The sequence below is a fragment of the Tiliqua scincoides genome, chromosome 2, assembly GCF_035046505.1.
Source record: "Tiliqua scincoides isolate rTilSci1 chromosome 2, rTilSci1.hap2, whole genome shotgun sequence".
In the NCBI taxonomy this organism is placed as follows: Eukaryota; Metazoa; Chordata; class Lepidosauria; order Squamata; family Scincidae; genus Tiliqua; species Tiliqua scincoides.
The window spans coordinates 260,071,715-260,084,945 of NC_089822.1; the positions used below are offsets into that span (position 1 = coordinate 260,071,715).

A 13,231-nucleotide genomic window follows, 5' to 3' on the forward strand; every position below is an offset into this window, starting at 1 on the left:
TTGAGCTGAGAATCTCACCTCAGCCATAAACTCATGTACCCAAGCCCCTGCAGCCCAGGATCGCGCTGCTGCCTTCTCCTGCCCCTGCTACCTTCCCCCTCCCGCCCATGCAAGAACTTAGTCGCTCTCAAACTCTCCCAGAGAGTTTGAGAACCACTGCTGTAAGGATTTCTAAGGATTCTAAGGGTTTCCAAGTTCATGTATGTGAAGCCCTTTGCACCCTTGAAAAGCACTATTTCAAATATATGACTGTTCAACAAAAAACAACTATGAAGGAAAAGGAGGAAAATATGAGTAGAAGCTCTGATCAGTATCAGAGATGAACAGGAGAGATAGAGCTCAATAGGAAATGTGCTGTAGAGCTTCTTACCATGCAAGCTGGCTACTGAACCCATGCAGTAGGTAGCATGTGAGTTTCATTCTTCATCTCAGGAGTGTGGCTTTGAGCCCCACATTGGGTACATCAGTGGTTCTCACACTTTTAGCTCCAGGACCCACTTTTTAGAGTGAGAATCTGTCAGGACCCACCGGGAGTGATGTCATGACTGGAAGTGACATCATCAAGCAGAAAATTTTTTAACAATCCTAAGTTGCAATCCTACCCATGCTTACTCAGGAGTAAGTTCCATTGAATATCATTGTTAAAAGAATATTATTTATTTATTACATTTTTATGCCGCCCTTCCTCCAAGGAGCTCAGGGTGGTCTACACAGCTGTAGACTCCTTTTGTCCTCACAACAACCCTGTGAGGTAGGTGAGGCTGTGAGAAAGTGACTGGCCCAAGGTCACCCAGGAAGCTTCATAGCTGAGGAGGGATTCGAACCTGGGTCTTCCCGGTTTAAGTCCACCTCCCAAACCGCTACACCACCCTGGCATCCTGGCTACTATATACATAGTAGCTTGTTAAAAGCACAGGTCTGTAACATTTCCCCAAAGGCAGTCACATACCATGGTAGTAGCACCGTCTAATATACTAAACATTAAATATTGAAATGAATGGGGACCCACCTGCAATTGGCTCACGACCCACTTAGTGGGTCCCGACCCACAGTTTGAGAAACTATTTTATACATTATTAGGTATCTCCCTGCAAAGTACCTTCAGCAGCAGCAGACTGAAAATTTCTTCTGTGCTTTGCTATCCCTCTTACTTTGAAGACAGCTGTGGTTGAGGGGAGGGATAAGGATTATTAACAATATTTATTGACAGTATTTATATACTGCTTTTCAACAAAAAGTTCACAAAGTGGTTTACAGAGAAAAACCAAATAACTAATGGGCCCCTGTCCCAAAAGGGCTCACAATCTAGAAAGATGCAGAAGAACACCAGCAGACAGCCACTAGAACAGACAGTGCCGGGGTGAGGTGGGCCACTTCCTCTCCCCCTGCTAAAAAGAGGAGCACCCACTTGAAAAAGTGCCTCTTACCCAGTTAGCAGGGTTTGGCTTTTTGGATGGTTTTTTGACTGCTACAAGGCTCAGCTAATCAGCCCCACAAGCAGTGCTCTGCATGCAGGATGGGGGAATAGTTTCCTGGCAGACAGAATAGCGAGCCAATCAGTGCTGCACAAATGAAGCTTTAATGCAAACAGTTCAAAAACTGCTGTGTCTCCCAAGCAAAAGGCAGAATGTGTTTCAGGAATATGGTGAGGCAGGGGACAACTCTCTCTGCAGTGACTCACTGTGGCTCAGGGACAGAGTGTCAGGTGGCCACCATTGACAACATAAAAGAAAGGGAGAAGGGTCTCTTCACAGAAAGAGGCTTCGGAGTACAGGTAGAGTTGTGCTCCTGTGTCGGCATCAAAAAAAGACACTCGGCCCCCAGTACAGTTCAGAGTCACTCGGATCCTCTTGAGCTCCTGGCTCAGGGAAAGAGAAGCATTGTCTACAGGATTGGAAACTCTGCACTTGCCTGCCCACATCCCCATATCCCAGATTCCTTCCTTAGGACTACAGTCAAAGTCACCTTTTCTTCTCACAGACTTTCTGGCAATCCCCACAGACCACGCTTCCTCACTTCCCACAGTGACTTCCCAGAAGTGTCTGCCTGCTGTGAATCCCTCACGGCCCAGCACAAAACACCAGTAATCAAATCTCTCAGGTTTGTCACACAGATCTTGCCATTCGTCTCCGTATCTCACACTTTTGTGATCCTCAGACAGGATGAGCTTGGGATGAGCCGTGTCTGGATCCAGAGTCACCTTTGCTGATGGGGGGGGGGGGGGAATGAAGAAAGAGAAGAGAAGTTGAACCAACTGGCAGACTGACCAACATCCTCATATTGTTAATTACCTTGATATACATTTTTGAAATAGTGGGGTTTAAATTTGTCTAATAAATACAGTAAATGAATCCTGAGCCTGGAAACAAAACCTGACTTTTTCCCTAATTTGTGGGTGCAAAGGAGTGTCTAACAGTGGTGAGTGAGTGGCACTCTGTGGATTATTCAGTTGTGGATGTTTTTATTTTGGACCTCAACTGTCATGTGCTGCTTAATAAAACAAAAAAAAATTCAGATTAATGTATATTTCAAACCATTTAAAAATGTTTTAAAATATATACATGGATCCCACAGATAATGCTGACTTCCCTCACCCCCTCCAATACCCTGCAAATAAAAATGGTGAAGGCAGGTTAGTTCTGAGGGCTTAATGATAAGGCCAACTGTAGGGATTGCCAGGGGACTCCCCATTGGGAGTGGGCCTAGACAGATGCCCCACAGTGCCAAATGTTGGTGCTATATCTACTGGACTCAGAGCCAAGATTGTTCCTCACCTCCTTTCTAAGCATTCATAAAGCTTTCATAATGCATTATGCCAGTATCTCTCAAACTGTGGGTCGGGATCCACTAGGTGGGTCGCAAGCCCCATTCATTTCAATATTTTATTTTTAAGATATTAGTCTTGATGCTCCCATGGTATGTGACTGCAGTTGGGGAAATGTTACAGACCTGTGCTTTTAACAAGCTACTATGTATATTCTTTCAGTAAATGGGACATATTCCTGGATAAGTGTGGGTAGGATTGCAGCCTAGGGTTAAAAATTTTCCTGCTTGATGATGTCACTTCCGGTGGGTCCTGACAGATTCTCATTCTAAAAAGTGGGTCCTGGTGCTAAATGTGTGAGAACCACTGCATTATGAGAGTCATAAAACATCTCAGAGAAGAGCTTATGACCAGCACAGAAGACCAGACCAATTCACAAGCCTCCCTCCAAGCCCCAGTGCCTCAGAAGAAACAAACACAATGGCTGTGGCCCTTAGGCCCTTTCTGAGGCATCTGGCTGGCCCTCTTTGGACTCGATGAACCACGAATTCAGCACTATTGAAGTATACGAGGACTGTATCTTTTGTGAGCTGCTCTGGTACTTAAAAATAATGAGTGACTGGATGTACATTTTCAAAAATGAATAAATATTTATTTATTTATCACATTTTTATAGCGCCCTTCCTTCAAAGAGCTCAGGGCGGTGTACATGGCTGCTCCCCTCCTTTTTTCCTCACACCAACCCTGTGAGGTAGGTGAGGTCAGTCTGTGGAACTCCTCAGCGTGTGGATGGTCTGTGGAACTCCTTGCCACAGGATGTGGTGTCAGCATCTGGCATGGATGCCTTTAAAAGGGGATTGGACAAGTTTCTGGAGGAAAAATCCATTATGGGTTACAAGCCATTATGTGTATGTGCAACCTCCTGGTTTTAGAAATGGGCTATGTCAGAATGCCAGATGCAAGGGAGGGCACCAGGATGAGGTCTCTTGTTATCTGGAATGCTCCCTGGGGCATTTGGTGGGCTGCTGTGAGATACAAGAAGCTGGACTAGATGGGCCTAGATGGACTAGATGGGCCTATGGCCTGATCCAGTGGGGTTGTTCTTATGTTCGGCTGAGAGAAAGTGACTGCCCCAAGGTCACCCAGGAAGCTTCATGGCTGAGGGGGGATTTGAACCTGGGTCTTCTAGATCTGAGTCCACCTCCCAAACCACTACACCACCCTGGCTCTAGCAGAGGAAAATAAACTTGATACTAGCATGCAACTGGTCCATCCTCCTTTCCTACTATTGCCAATTAAGAGCACAATCCTGTCTAATTTTCCAGTGCCAGTGCAGCCATGCCAATGATACATGCACTGCCTCCTTTGGTGGGGAGCAGTCACAGAGGTCTCCACAAGGTAAGGGAACATTGGTCCCCTTATCTCAGGGCTGCATTGCGGCTGCACCGGTGCTGGAAAGCTGGATAAGATTGGGCTCTAAGTCATTCATAGTTCCTGAGAAAAATCTAGTGAAATACAAGCAGACAATTCCTAACAAGTCTCCCATCCCCTTTATGACTTCATCTGATCCCACAATTTACCTTCTTGAAGCTGAAGTCCAGATACCAGAGAGTCTGGGGAAGAAAAGGGGACAGAGATCACCCCATTGTGCTTAGAACACATTCATTAAAAAAGAAACAATAACTTGATAGCAGCTAATTTTTCTTAATTCAAATCACAGAGTTGGGAAAGACATGAGTGGGCAGAGGATTCTAAGTTAGAGCTCATCTGAGAGCCTGTTCTGTGGTGGTGATGGCAGTGAAGAAGGCTGTTTTTTCTCCCGTGGTTGGATCTGCAGAGAGCTGTTCAGTGGAATTGTTTAGCATAGTTGAGGCCTGTTCCATTTGCCTCCAAAAGAGGAGAGGTCAAAGCATATGGAAGTCCACTGTGACATGTCTACCAGGCACTCTGAAGATAAACATCACTCGCATCCACCAGGACTTGGACTCCACATGGGCAGGTTCAGCTGAGGTCCCTCTGTTGGTTCGGTTCTTTGATTCTTTTCAGCTTGTAGGGGCTGAAGAGATGGACTGGATCATCTGCAGTACAAGACTCTCCAGTCGCCCTCTGGATCCTTCCCCAGGGACTTCCAACCCCAAGGCCAAATGTGGGTCATCATCAGTTCATTCATGAGGCCCAATCAAGACACATTCAAGCCAGAGGAGTTGCTCACACAGGCCAGTTTTGACAGTTCCTGTTTGGTCACATTCATAATGAAAGAGCTACTAAACTATGTATGGACATTGCCTTAAATATGCTCCCAATAAATGAGGTTCCCTGAAGAATCAGGACCTGCCCCCTGTCCCAACACTCACAGACTTCCTTTTCAATACTGTTCTATCCATTCCTCCCTGTTAAATTAGGAAGGACTTGGAAGCACCATAAACTACAAGTGCCTGAAGAGGAAAATGAAGAAACTTACAAAAAACAATACAGTATGTAACTGTGTCCCCTGAGACCTTCCCTCAGTGAATTACAGTCCAATCTATTGGCTCATAGCACTGATGAAACTATCGTTACCCACCTTACATCAGTCGCACAATTGGTTCTAGCAGTGTGAGAAGTGGAGCCTTCCTGTGCGTGCTGGAGGAGCTCCTTGAACTGGTCAATGGAGGTAAGGCAGTGGGGAAGGCAGGATGGGGTGAGCGGATGGGGGAGGGTGGAAATAGGTGGCAACCAGAGTCGGGGAGGGTGGTATGGGGACAGCAGTTGAATCCTTTTCTTCCTGGTCCTGATTCACCATCCTGGGTTATGGCAGATTTGTGCCAGCAATTTTGCTGGATCATGTCCAACTAGACCCCCCCTCCCCTGGGCTACAGATGCTTACCCCAGGGTAAAGGAACAAAGATTCTGTTATGCAGAGGAGATCTCTATGATTGCCCCCCCCCACAAGATAGCAATAGCCTTTTTAGCACTGCTGCAGGAGCGGGATAGGGAGGAAGGATAGGTTTGGGCTCTCTATATTGTCTCCTCAACTGGCACTGACCTTCTTCTGTAACACTACAAGGGACTGGGTATCTTTCACGTCCATATCTTTACCTGTGTAATGACCAGAGTAATATTCATGTAGCCATTATTTTTACCTTTGAACTTTTTCATGAGGGTCTCCAGAAAGGGATTTATGTCACAGAAGTCATGGATCCTCCACTTCAGCGCAACAGGAAATGCCCCAGGATTCTCAAACGACTCCTTCTGGCACCTGGCAGAGAGATATAATGTCAAGTCACCATCCAGACAGTCCAGAACTCCCAAATGCAGTAAAAGAAGGAAGGAAGTGGAAAAAATAGCAGGAAGTCTAAAGACTCAGAGAGGTGCAGCACAGAGGAATGGATGCTCCCTGGTGAGCAGCCTCAGATATGCTCCATACATGGGATGGGGTGCATAGGAATCTCCGCTACCATGGTAAGGCCACACCTGGAGCATTGTGTCCAGTTCTGGTTGCCACATCTCAAAAAGGATACAGTGGAGATGGAAAAGGTGCAGAAGAGAGCAACAAAAATGATACAGGGCTGGGACACCTTCCTTATGAGGAAAGGCTACGGCGTTTGGGCCTCTTCAGCCTAGAAAAGAGGCACCTGAGGGGGGACATGATCGAGACATACAAAATCATGCAGGGGATGGACAGAATGGATTCAGAAATGTTCTTGTCCCTCTTACATAACACCAGAACCAAGGGACATCCATGAAAGTTCTTTTATTATTATTATTATTAGTTATTATTATTATTATTTTCCAAAATAAAAACAAACAACAAATATGAACAAACACATAACAAACACAAACTCAATACACAACACACACAAAAAACACAAAAACACACCATTACAGAGTGCAGGCAATCATATATCAATATATCTAATCAATCAATACATATCTTCTAATCTTGTTCCTCTTCTAGTTTAGCCTATTAATATCATTTATCTATCATATCATATCCTGTATAATATATAATGTATACAATATATTCATCTAAATGCCCTATCTTATACTTCTACAACTTCATTTTCAACCAAGCATAAAATAATCTCCATTGCTCTATCTGTGTCGGTTTACGCCGTTGATCCAAAATCTCTGTAAGCCTATCCATTTCAGCCACATTCATTATTTCTCAATTAATTAATCTTTTGTTGGAATTTTAATATCTTTCCAGTATCTAGCATATAAAATCCTTGCAGCAGTTAATATCATGATAACTAAAAACACATCATTTTCTTTATCTATAATATCTAAGATAATATTAGGCAAATAACTTTTGTAATTGAAGGAAGACTTTCTTTCATTTTTGAGGTGAATTTAAGTCATTTATGTTGACAAATACTCCGTCCTCCCTTAACCATGTTTCTTTTTACTATTCACTTTCTCTTTTTGTCTTCTTCTTGTTGCTATCGGTGAGTGCCTCCTTGCCCCTCTAGTTTCTTCCTTCTCTGATTCCTCAGTTGTCTCTGAATCATCTGATTTCTTTTCTTCCAGCTCCATTTCTACACTTTCTAGTTCTTTTCTTCTCAGTTCCTCTTCCTCATTTTCTTCATTTATTGTCTCACCTTTCATCACTGTACTCAAAAAATTTTCTGCTTTCATTGTTGAATTTATTTTATATCTCTGTGACTGGAATTGAAAAAACATACCTTCCAGGAGAAGCCATCTATACGGTATTTGCTTTCCTCTTAAAAATTCTGCTAACTCTTCATATTCTTTTCTCTTCTTTCTCACTCTCCATGGGACATGCATGAAAGCTGAGTGTCAGGAGAGTTAGGACAGACAGAAGAAAATATTTCTTTACCCAACATGTAATTAGTCTGTGGGACTCTTTGCCACAAGAAGTAGTGATGGCATCTTGCCTGGATGCCTTTAAGAGGGGATTGGACAAATTTCTGGAGGAAAAGTTCATTACGGGTTACAAGTCATAGTAGGTATGTGCAAGTTCTTGGTTTTATTATTATTATTAACAGTATTTATATACCGCTTTTTCAATTAAAGTTCACAAAGCGGTTTACAGTGAAAAATCAAATAACTAAATGGCTCCCTGTCCCAAAAGGGCTCACAATCTAAAAAGATGCAAAAGAACACCAGCAGACAGCCACTAGAACAGACACTGCTGGGGTGAAGTGGGCCAGTTACTCTCCCCCTGCTGAAAAAAGAAGCACCCACTTGAAAAAGTGCCTCTTACCCAATTAGCAGAGGTAAACGTTTTAGAGGCAGGCTGCCTCTGATTGCCAGATGCAGGGGAGGACACCAGGACACAGGTTGTATCTTATTGTCTTGTGTGCTCCCTGGGGCATTTGGTGGACATTTGGTGAGATACAGGAAGCTAAATGGGCCTTTGGCCTGATCCAGAGGAGCTCTTCTTATGTTCTTATGGGTCTTTGGGGCTTCCCTTGGCATCACACTCCATGTTCCTTAGATGCATCCCAGCAGATACAGCAGAGGAGGGCAAAGCCTTTCACTAGCTTCCTCCCTCTTCCCCCTATGCTTACATTCACAGCAGTCTGGTGTTTATTCTCCAGACCCTTTATGCCGATGTGTACAGCTTTTCAGCAAGAGTACTTCAGAAGCAGTTTACACAGCAAGATATTGTGTACTTTGGGTTCCCTGTCACCAAAGTACTCACCTTCTTTTTAAAAAAAGGAAAGGAAAAAAAAAAAAAAGAGCGACACCAGCAGCAGTCACTAGGAAAGACACCATGGTGGGCTGAAGAGGGAAAGTTGCTCTCCCCCTGTTCAGTATAAGAGGACACCAATATAAAAAGCCTCTTTGCTCAGTTGAGCAGCACAGAGCTAGCAGGAGTGATATATAGACTATTTTCTGAATTGTATTGCATGAAGGCAAATGTGGGTTCCACTCACCTCTCCAAGATGCTTCCAAGATTCTAGAGAGAAACAAAAAGAAAAAAAGATAAAGAAGTGGAAGAACCAGTTGGAGGACTAAGAGGGAACACCAATAAGATAGAGTACAAAGTAAGCAATAAGAAGGTCAAAATGGTTGAACAATAAGTAGAATTTTTTTTTAATCATATTAAATCAAAATAGATGTAAATGAAAATTTGAAATATAAACATTGCGGAAATTAAGTGGTATTAAGATAAGTATTTTATTAAATATATTAAATTAAAGTGGATGAAAATGGAATTTGGAATATAAGTATTGTGAAAGTTAAAGTGGTAAACATATGAAATAAATTAGATGGAACTGCAAATTTGGAATACAAGTATTGTGTAAACTAAAGTGGTATTAAGATAAATAAAAGGGTTATTTTTTAAAAGAGAAGGTAAATAAAATAAATTATAGATGTCAATTTATTTTGGTGAAAATATTAAACCTGTATTTTGGGTTAATAAATATGTGGTGGATAGGCGAAGTATAATACCATTGTAATTGGAGATATTTGTTTTTAGATGTGATATTAGAAATTAAGAATCAGATAAGAGATTTTATTTTAGAGGTTAGTTTAGTGGTAAGAAGAGTCTATAAGTAAAAATTTGAAGCCTTTTTTGATTGGATAGATATAGAAAATGATATATAATATGCTATAAGAGATATTGAAGGGGGTAATACCATTGTAATTGGAGACTTCCTTTTTAGATGTGATATTAGAAATTAAGAATTAGATAAGAAAGATTTTATTTTAGAGACTAGTTTAGTGGTAAGAAGAGTGTATAAATAAAAATCTGAAACTTTTTTATGATGGGATAGATAAGGTTAGAGGAAAAATATGGAATATTAAAGTATTAACCAGTTGGGTTAATGAATATGATAATTTTTGTATGAATGAATAATTCCGTTTGGATTAATGTTTGTTGTAATCGATGGCTACCACCCTTGTGTGTAACCTATGTAGTCCTAGCCCTAAGTCTATCCAATTTTCCTTACCTGTATCTGTAATAAATAAATAAAGCATTGTAAAAAAAGAAAGCAAGAAAGAAAAAAAGATAAAACTTAGCTGCTACCACGGCACAAAGAAAATCTTTACAAGAAATTGAAATATTCATTTATTTAAGAGATTTATATCCTGCCTTTCCACTCCTCAAGGTGGCTTACAGTAATATTTAAATACGCTAAAAGCAGTGTTAAAAAGATTAAAAGAATTAAAACCACAAAAACAATTAAACACAATTGGATCACAGATTAAAAGATGTTTCATAAAAAAGTGCTAACCCCCCCCCCCCGATGTAAGCACTTAAAAGGTCTTAAGAGCCCGCTGAAAAGACTTCAAAGAGGGAGCTGTTCTCAATTCCAGATGGAGGGAATTCCACAAATGGAATGCCACCACCGAGAAGGCCCTATTTCTTGCCGCCATCCCCCTCACCTCTGCAGGTGGCAGCACAGTTATCTGGCTAAGTGCCCAAATGTTCCTATCAAATGCTGAAATATGTTTCCTGGGTACCAGGCACAGGACTTTCTCAATGGTTGCGCCACAAGTCTGCTGCTCCCTCCCTGCAGAGTAGACATCCATCAAACCCACTCCTTGCCTCTCTCCGAGCAGACACAGAAGACACTACTCAACAATAGAGCAGCTGGTGAAAATATTAGAGCAATGCAGTCACATACCATGGTAGCATCAAGCCTTGAATGAATAAAAAACATAAAAACCTCAATAACAGAAACATAGGAGTGCATCTGTTGATCAAAGCAATACAAAATACTTCTCTATTAGGATGTGCAGAGTAGCACCTTCTCCTTGGCCCCAGTTGTGTGCTAGACGCAAACCTTGTTTTACTGCCCTGGAACCCCCTCCCCAGCACAGATGCACTTCAGAGATGCACTTCCCAAGCCCTTTCCACATCTCCAATCTTGCCCTGTGGTGCAATCTCAGCATATAATTGCCAGCAGAGGATGGCAATTTCCTCTGCCCATAAACTGAACCAGATGGCACAGTAAAGTAATTCAGGAGGTTTCCTGAAATCTTCCAGGATGGAGGATGCCTGCCAAATTCAGTCATTTACAAGGTCTGACAAAGCCCACTGACTTACCTGCAGGAGTTCACTCGCTGACTGCTGCTGCTTCTCCTCCAGTTCCTGGATGAGACTGTCAAGGGAGGAGAGCTCCCCAGAAAGCCTGACCAGGTGCTCCTCCCTTCTCATTGCAATCTCTTTCTCCACCTCTTCTGTCCCGGCCAGCAGGAGCTTCTCTTGTTCCTCCAGAAACTGGCGCACTTGTCTGAAGGCAGCTGCTGTCTTCTCCCTCTCCTCTTGCATTTGTATCTGTAACAGGAACAAGGAAGAGGAGAAAAGCAGGTCAGTATTGAAGTGTCAGGAGGAAGGTTAAGGGCACTCCACAGGAAAGGCACTTGGGCCTTTTGAAACAGACTGTACCTATATTGATCTGGGGAAGAGTTATGGCCCAGCCTTAGATGAATCTGAAGATCAATCCAAATTGATCCAAATGAGGTCATCCCAAATTCTCCATAATGCACATAATGCACAGTCTGGAGATCAGAACTGCCTCATGGCTCTTCAGTCTTCTGCATGTTATATCCAGTTCCAGTTATGTGTTCATTTTCCAAGTAGTAATACTAATACTTACAAGCAAATCTTGGCTTTCCTTCTCATTTTCAGCTTTAAACAGCAAAATCTTTTCTCTCTCCTTCCTCAGGATCTCCAGGGAGCAACTGATCTGATCCTGGGGAGAAACAGAAATCCCCATTTGATGGTTTTTTTCTCCTTATTTCCTGACTTTGTTATTTTTTCTTCTTCTGTGCTATAGATATGCAGTGTTTTGTTGTGATCTTATCATTTTAATTTGCTTCATAATGGTGTTGTTTTTTTTAAATATTGTAAGCTGTCCTTAGCATTGTATTTAGAGTAGAAAGACATGGTTGAAGTTCAGTAAATAACCAGGTAAGTAAGTGTCAGAACTATAATGGAGAAACAGAGAGAGAGAGAATCCGAGCTGAGTCAAGCTGAGAATCCCTGAGTTGCTCCTTGCTGTTTTGGGGTTGGGTGGCTCTCCCAAGTCCCTTTGACTTTTCATCCTATTCATGCCTACAAGATGCTTGCATAGGGCTCCAGATCCAGGCTGCATGAACCGCCCCCCCCCCCCCCAAGATGCATGAAGCACATTCCCCACTACCTCCAACACAGTGTGCAAACCCTGTTTAAAGAGCACCATCACATGGGGGCTGTGGCTCAGAGCATTGCCAGTCTGAATGCAGGGATTCCCCTCAAGAACTTATTCCAGATCTCTTGAGCAGGGGCTGGAGCTGAAGCGAGGTCACTCTACTCTCCTTCCCCAGCCCAGAACATAAGAACCTAAGAAGAGCTCTGCTGGATCAGGCCAAAGACCCATCTAGTTCAGTTTCGTGTATCTCACAGTGGCCCACCAAATGCCCCAGGGAGCACACAAGACAGCAAGACACAACCTGTGTCCTGGTGCCCTCCCTTGCATCTGGCATTCCGAAGTAGCCTACTTTAAAAACCAGGAGCTTGCACATACCTACCATGACTTGTAACCCGTGATGGACTTTTCCTCCAGAAATTTGTCCAATCCCCTCTTAGAGGCATCTAGACCAGATGCCATCATCACTTCCTGTGGCAAGGGGTTCCACATACAAATTAACTGCTGGGTAAAGAAATATTTTCTTTGGTCTGTCCTTACTCTCTCAAAGGTTTTAGTGGAAGAAGTCGTTCCCCCTCCCCCATGATGTCCCTAAATACACACTGGGGGATGTAGAGCCCCCAAACACCTTGATCTCCTGGGCAGCCTCTTCCACAGGCACCACCCGGTGCGGTCGGTGCTCCTTGGACCTGTCGCAGACCACACAGATGGGGGCTTGGTCGTCCTGGCAGAAGAGCTTCAGGGGCTCCTGGTGCCTCTCGCAGACCCCCCACCCTGAGGCTGCCAGCTTCGGGGGCTCATTCAGTTCCTTGGCGATCTGGACCACGCTGGCCAGCTGCCTGTTGGGCCTCAGGTTCCCGGGCTGGACCCGCTCCCTGCACTGGGGGCAGGTGGCATCCGAGGGCGCCTCCCCCCAGTACATAGTGATGCAGCCCTTGCAGAAGTTGTGCCCGCAGTCCAGGGTCACCGGATCGGTGAAGTACTCCAGGCAGACGGGGCAAGTGACTTCGTCCCGCAGCCTCTTCCCGTAGCTGTCCGCAGCCATCACTCCAGCTTCCTCTACAGTGCAGCGGGCTCACTTTCGCTTTCCCCTCTTCCCCGCCCGCCAGCAGCTGGAGGTGGAACTGGAGGCGGAGCGGGGCGGGCGGGGCCGGGCTCTTGGCTGAGAATCTGCCAGTAGTACCTGTGGGAGTGCCCCGCCTGTCCTCCTGATGTGTATGAGATGTGTATGTCCTGGAGGGACAATGCTGGCATTGATCTCTGAAGATGAGCCTCTTTCTTCACCTCCCTCCTCTCTTTTGATTCCTTGGATCTGAATGGTGACACTGAGTCCTTAGGTGGAAAATGTGCATTCTGCACATGCCCAGGAGTACTCATA

General features: G+C 43.9%; 1 protein-coding gene across 2 annotated transcripts; it reads right to left on the reverse strand.

The window, feature by feature from the left end:
• Positions 1-680: 680 nt before the first annotated feature.
• LOC136640446 (zinc finger protein RFP-like) lies at positions 681-12,902 on the reverse strand. Of its 2 annotated transcripts, XM_066615591.1 has the most exons (7): positions 12,482-12,902; positions 11,323-11,418; positions 10,770-11,000; positions 8,647-8,669; positions 5,887-6,002; positions 4,345-4,377; positions 681-2,205 (listed from the first exon to the last, which is right to left on the reverse strand). In XM_066615591.1, exons 1-7 carry the CDS (start codon positions 12,896-12,898, stop codon positions 1,688-1,690), a joined length of 1,434 nt encoding a protein of 477 aa, XP_066471688.1. In that variant the 5' UTR covers positions 12,899-12,902; the 3' UTR covers positions 681-1,687. The 2 variants fall into 2 exon arrangements, with proteins under 2 accessions (XP_066471688.1, XP_066471689.1); XM_066615592.1 differs by lacking the exon at positions 11,323-11,418.
• Positions 12,903-13,231: the final 329 nt, after the last annotated feature.

What these genes read in the sequence shown, in the direction of transcription:
- LOC136640446 (XM_066615591.1), bottom strand. Translation starts at nt 12,898, where the DNA reads ATGGCTGCGGACAGCTACGGGAAGAGGCTGCGGGACGAAGTCACTTGC. An exon ending in CTTGGAAGCATCTTGGAGAG is followed by an intron (nt 6,003 to 8,646) that starts GTGAGTGGAACC and finishes TCTCTCTGCCAG; the next exon opens with GTGCCAGAAGGAGTCGTTTG. An exon ending in TGGACTTCAGCTTCAAGAAG is followed by an intron (nt 2,206 to 4,344) that starts GTAAATTGTGGG and finishes CCCCCCCATCAG; the next exon opens with CAAAGGTGACTCTGGATCCA.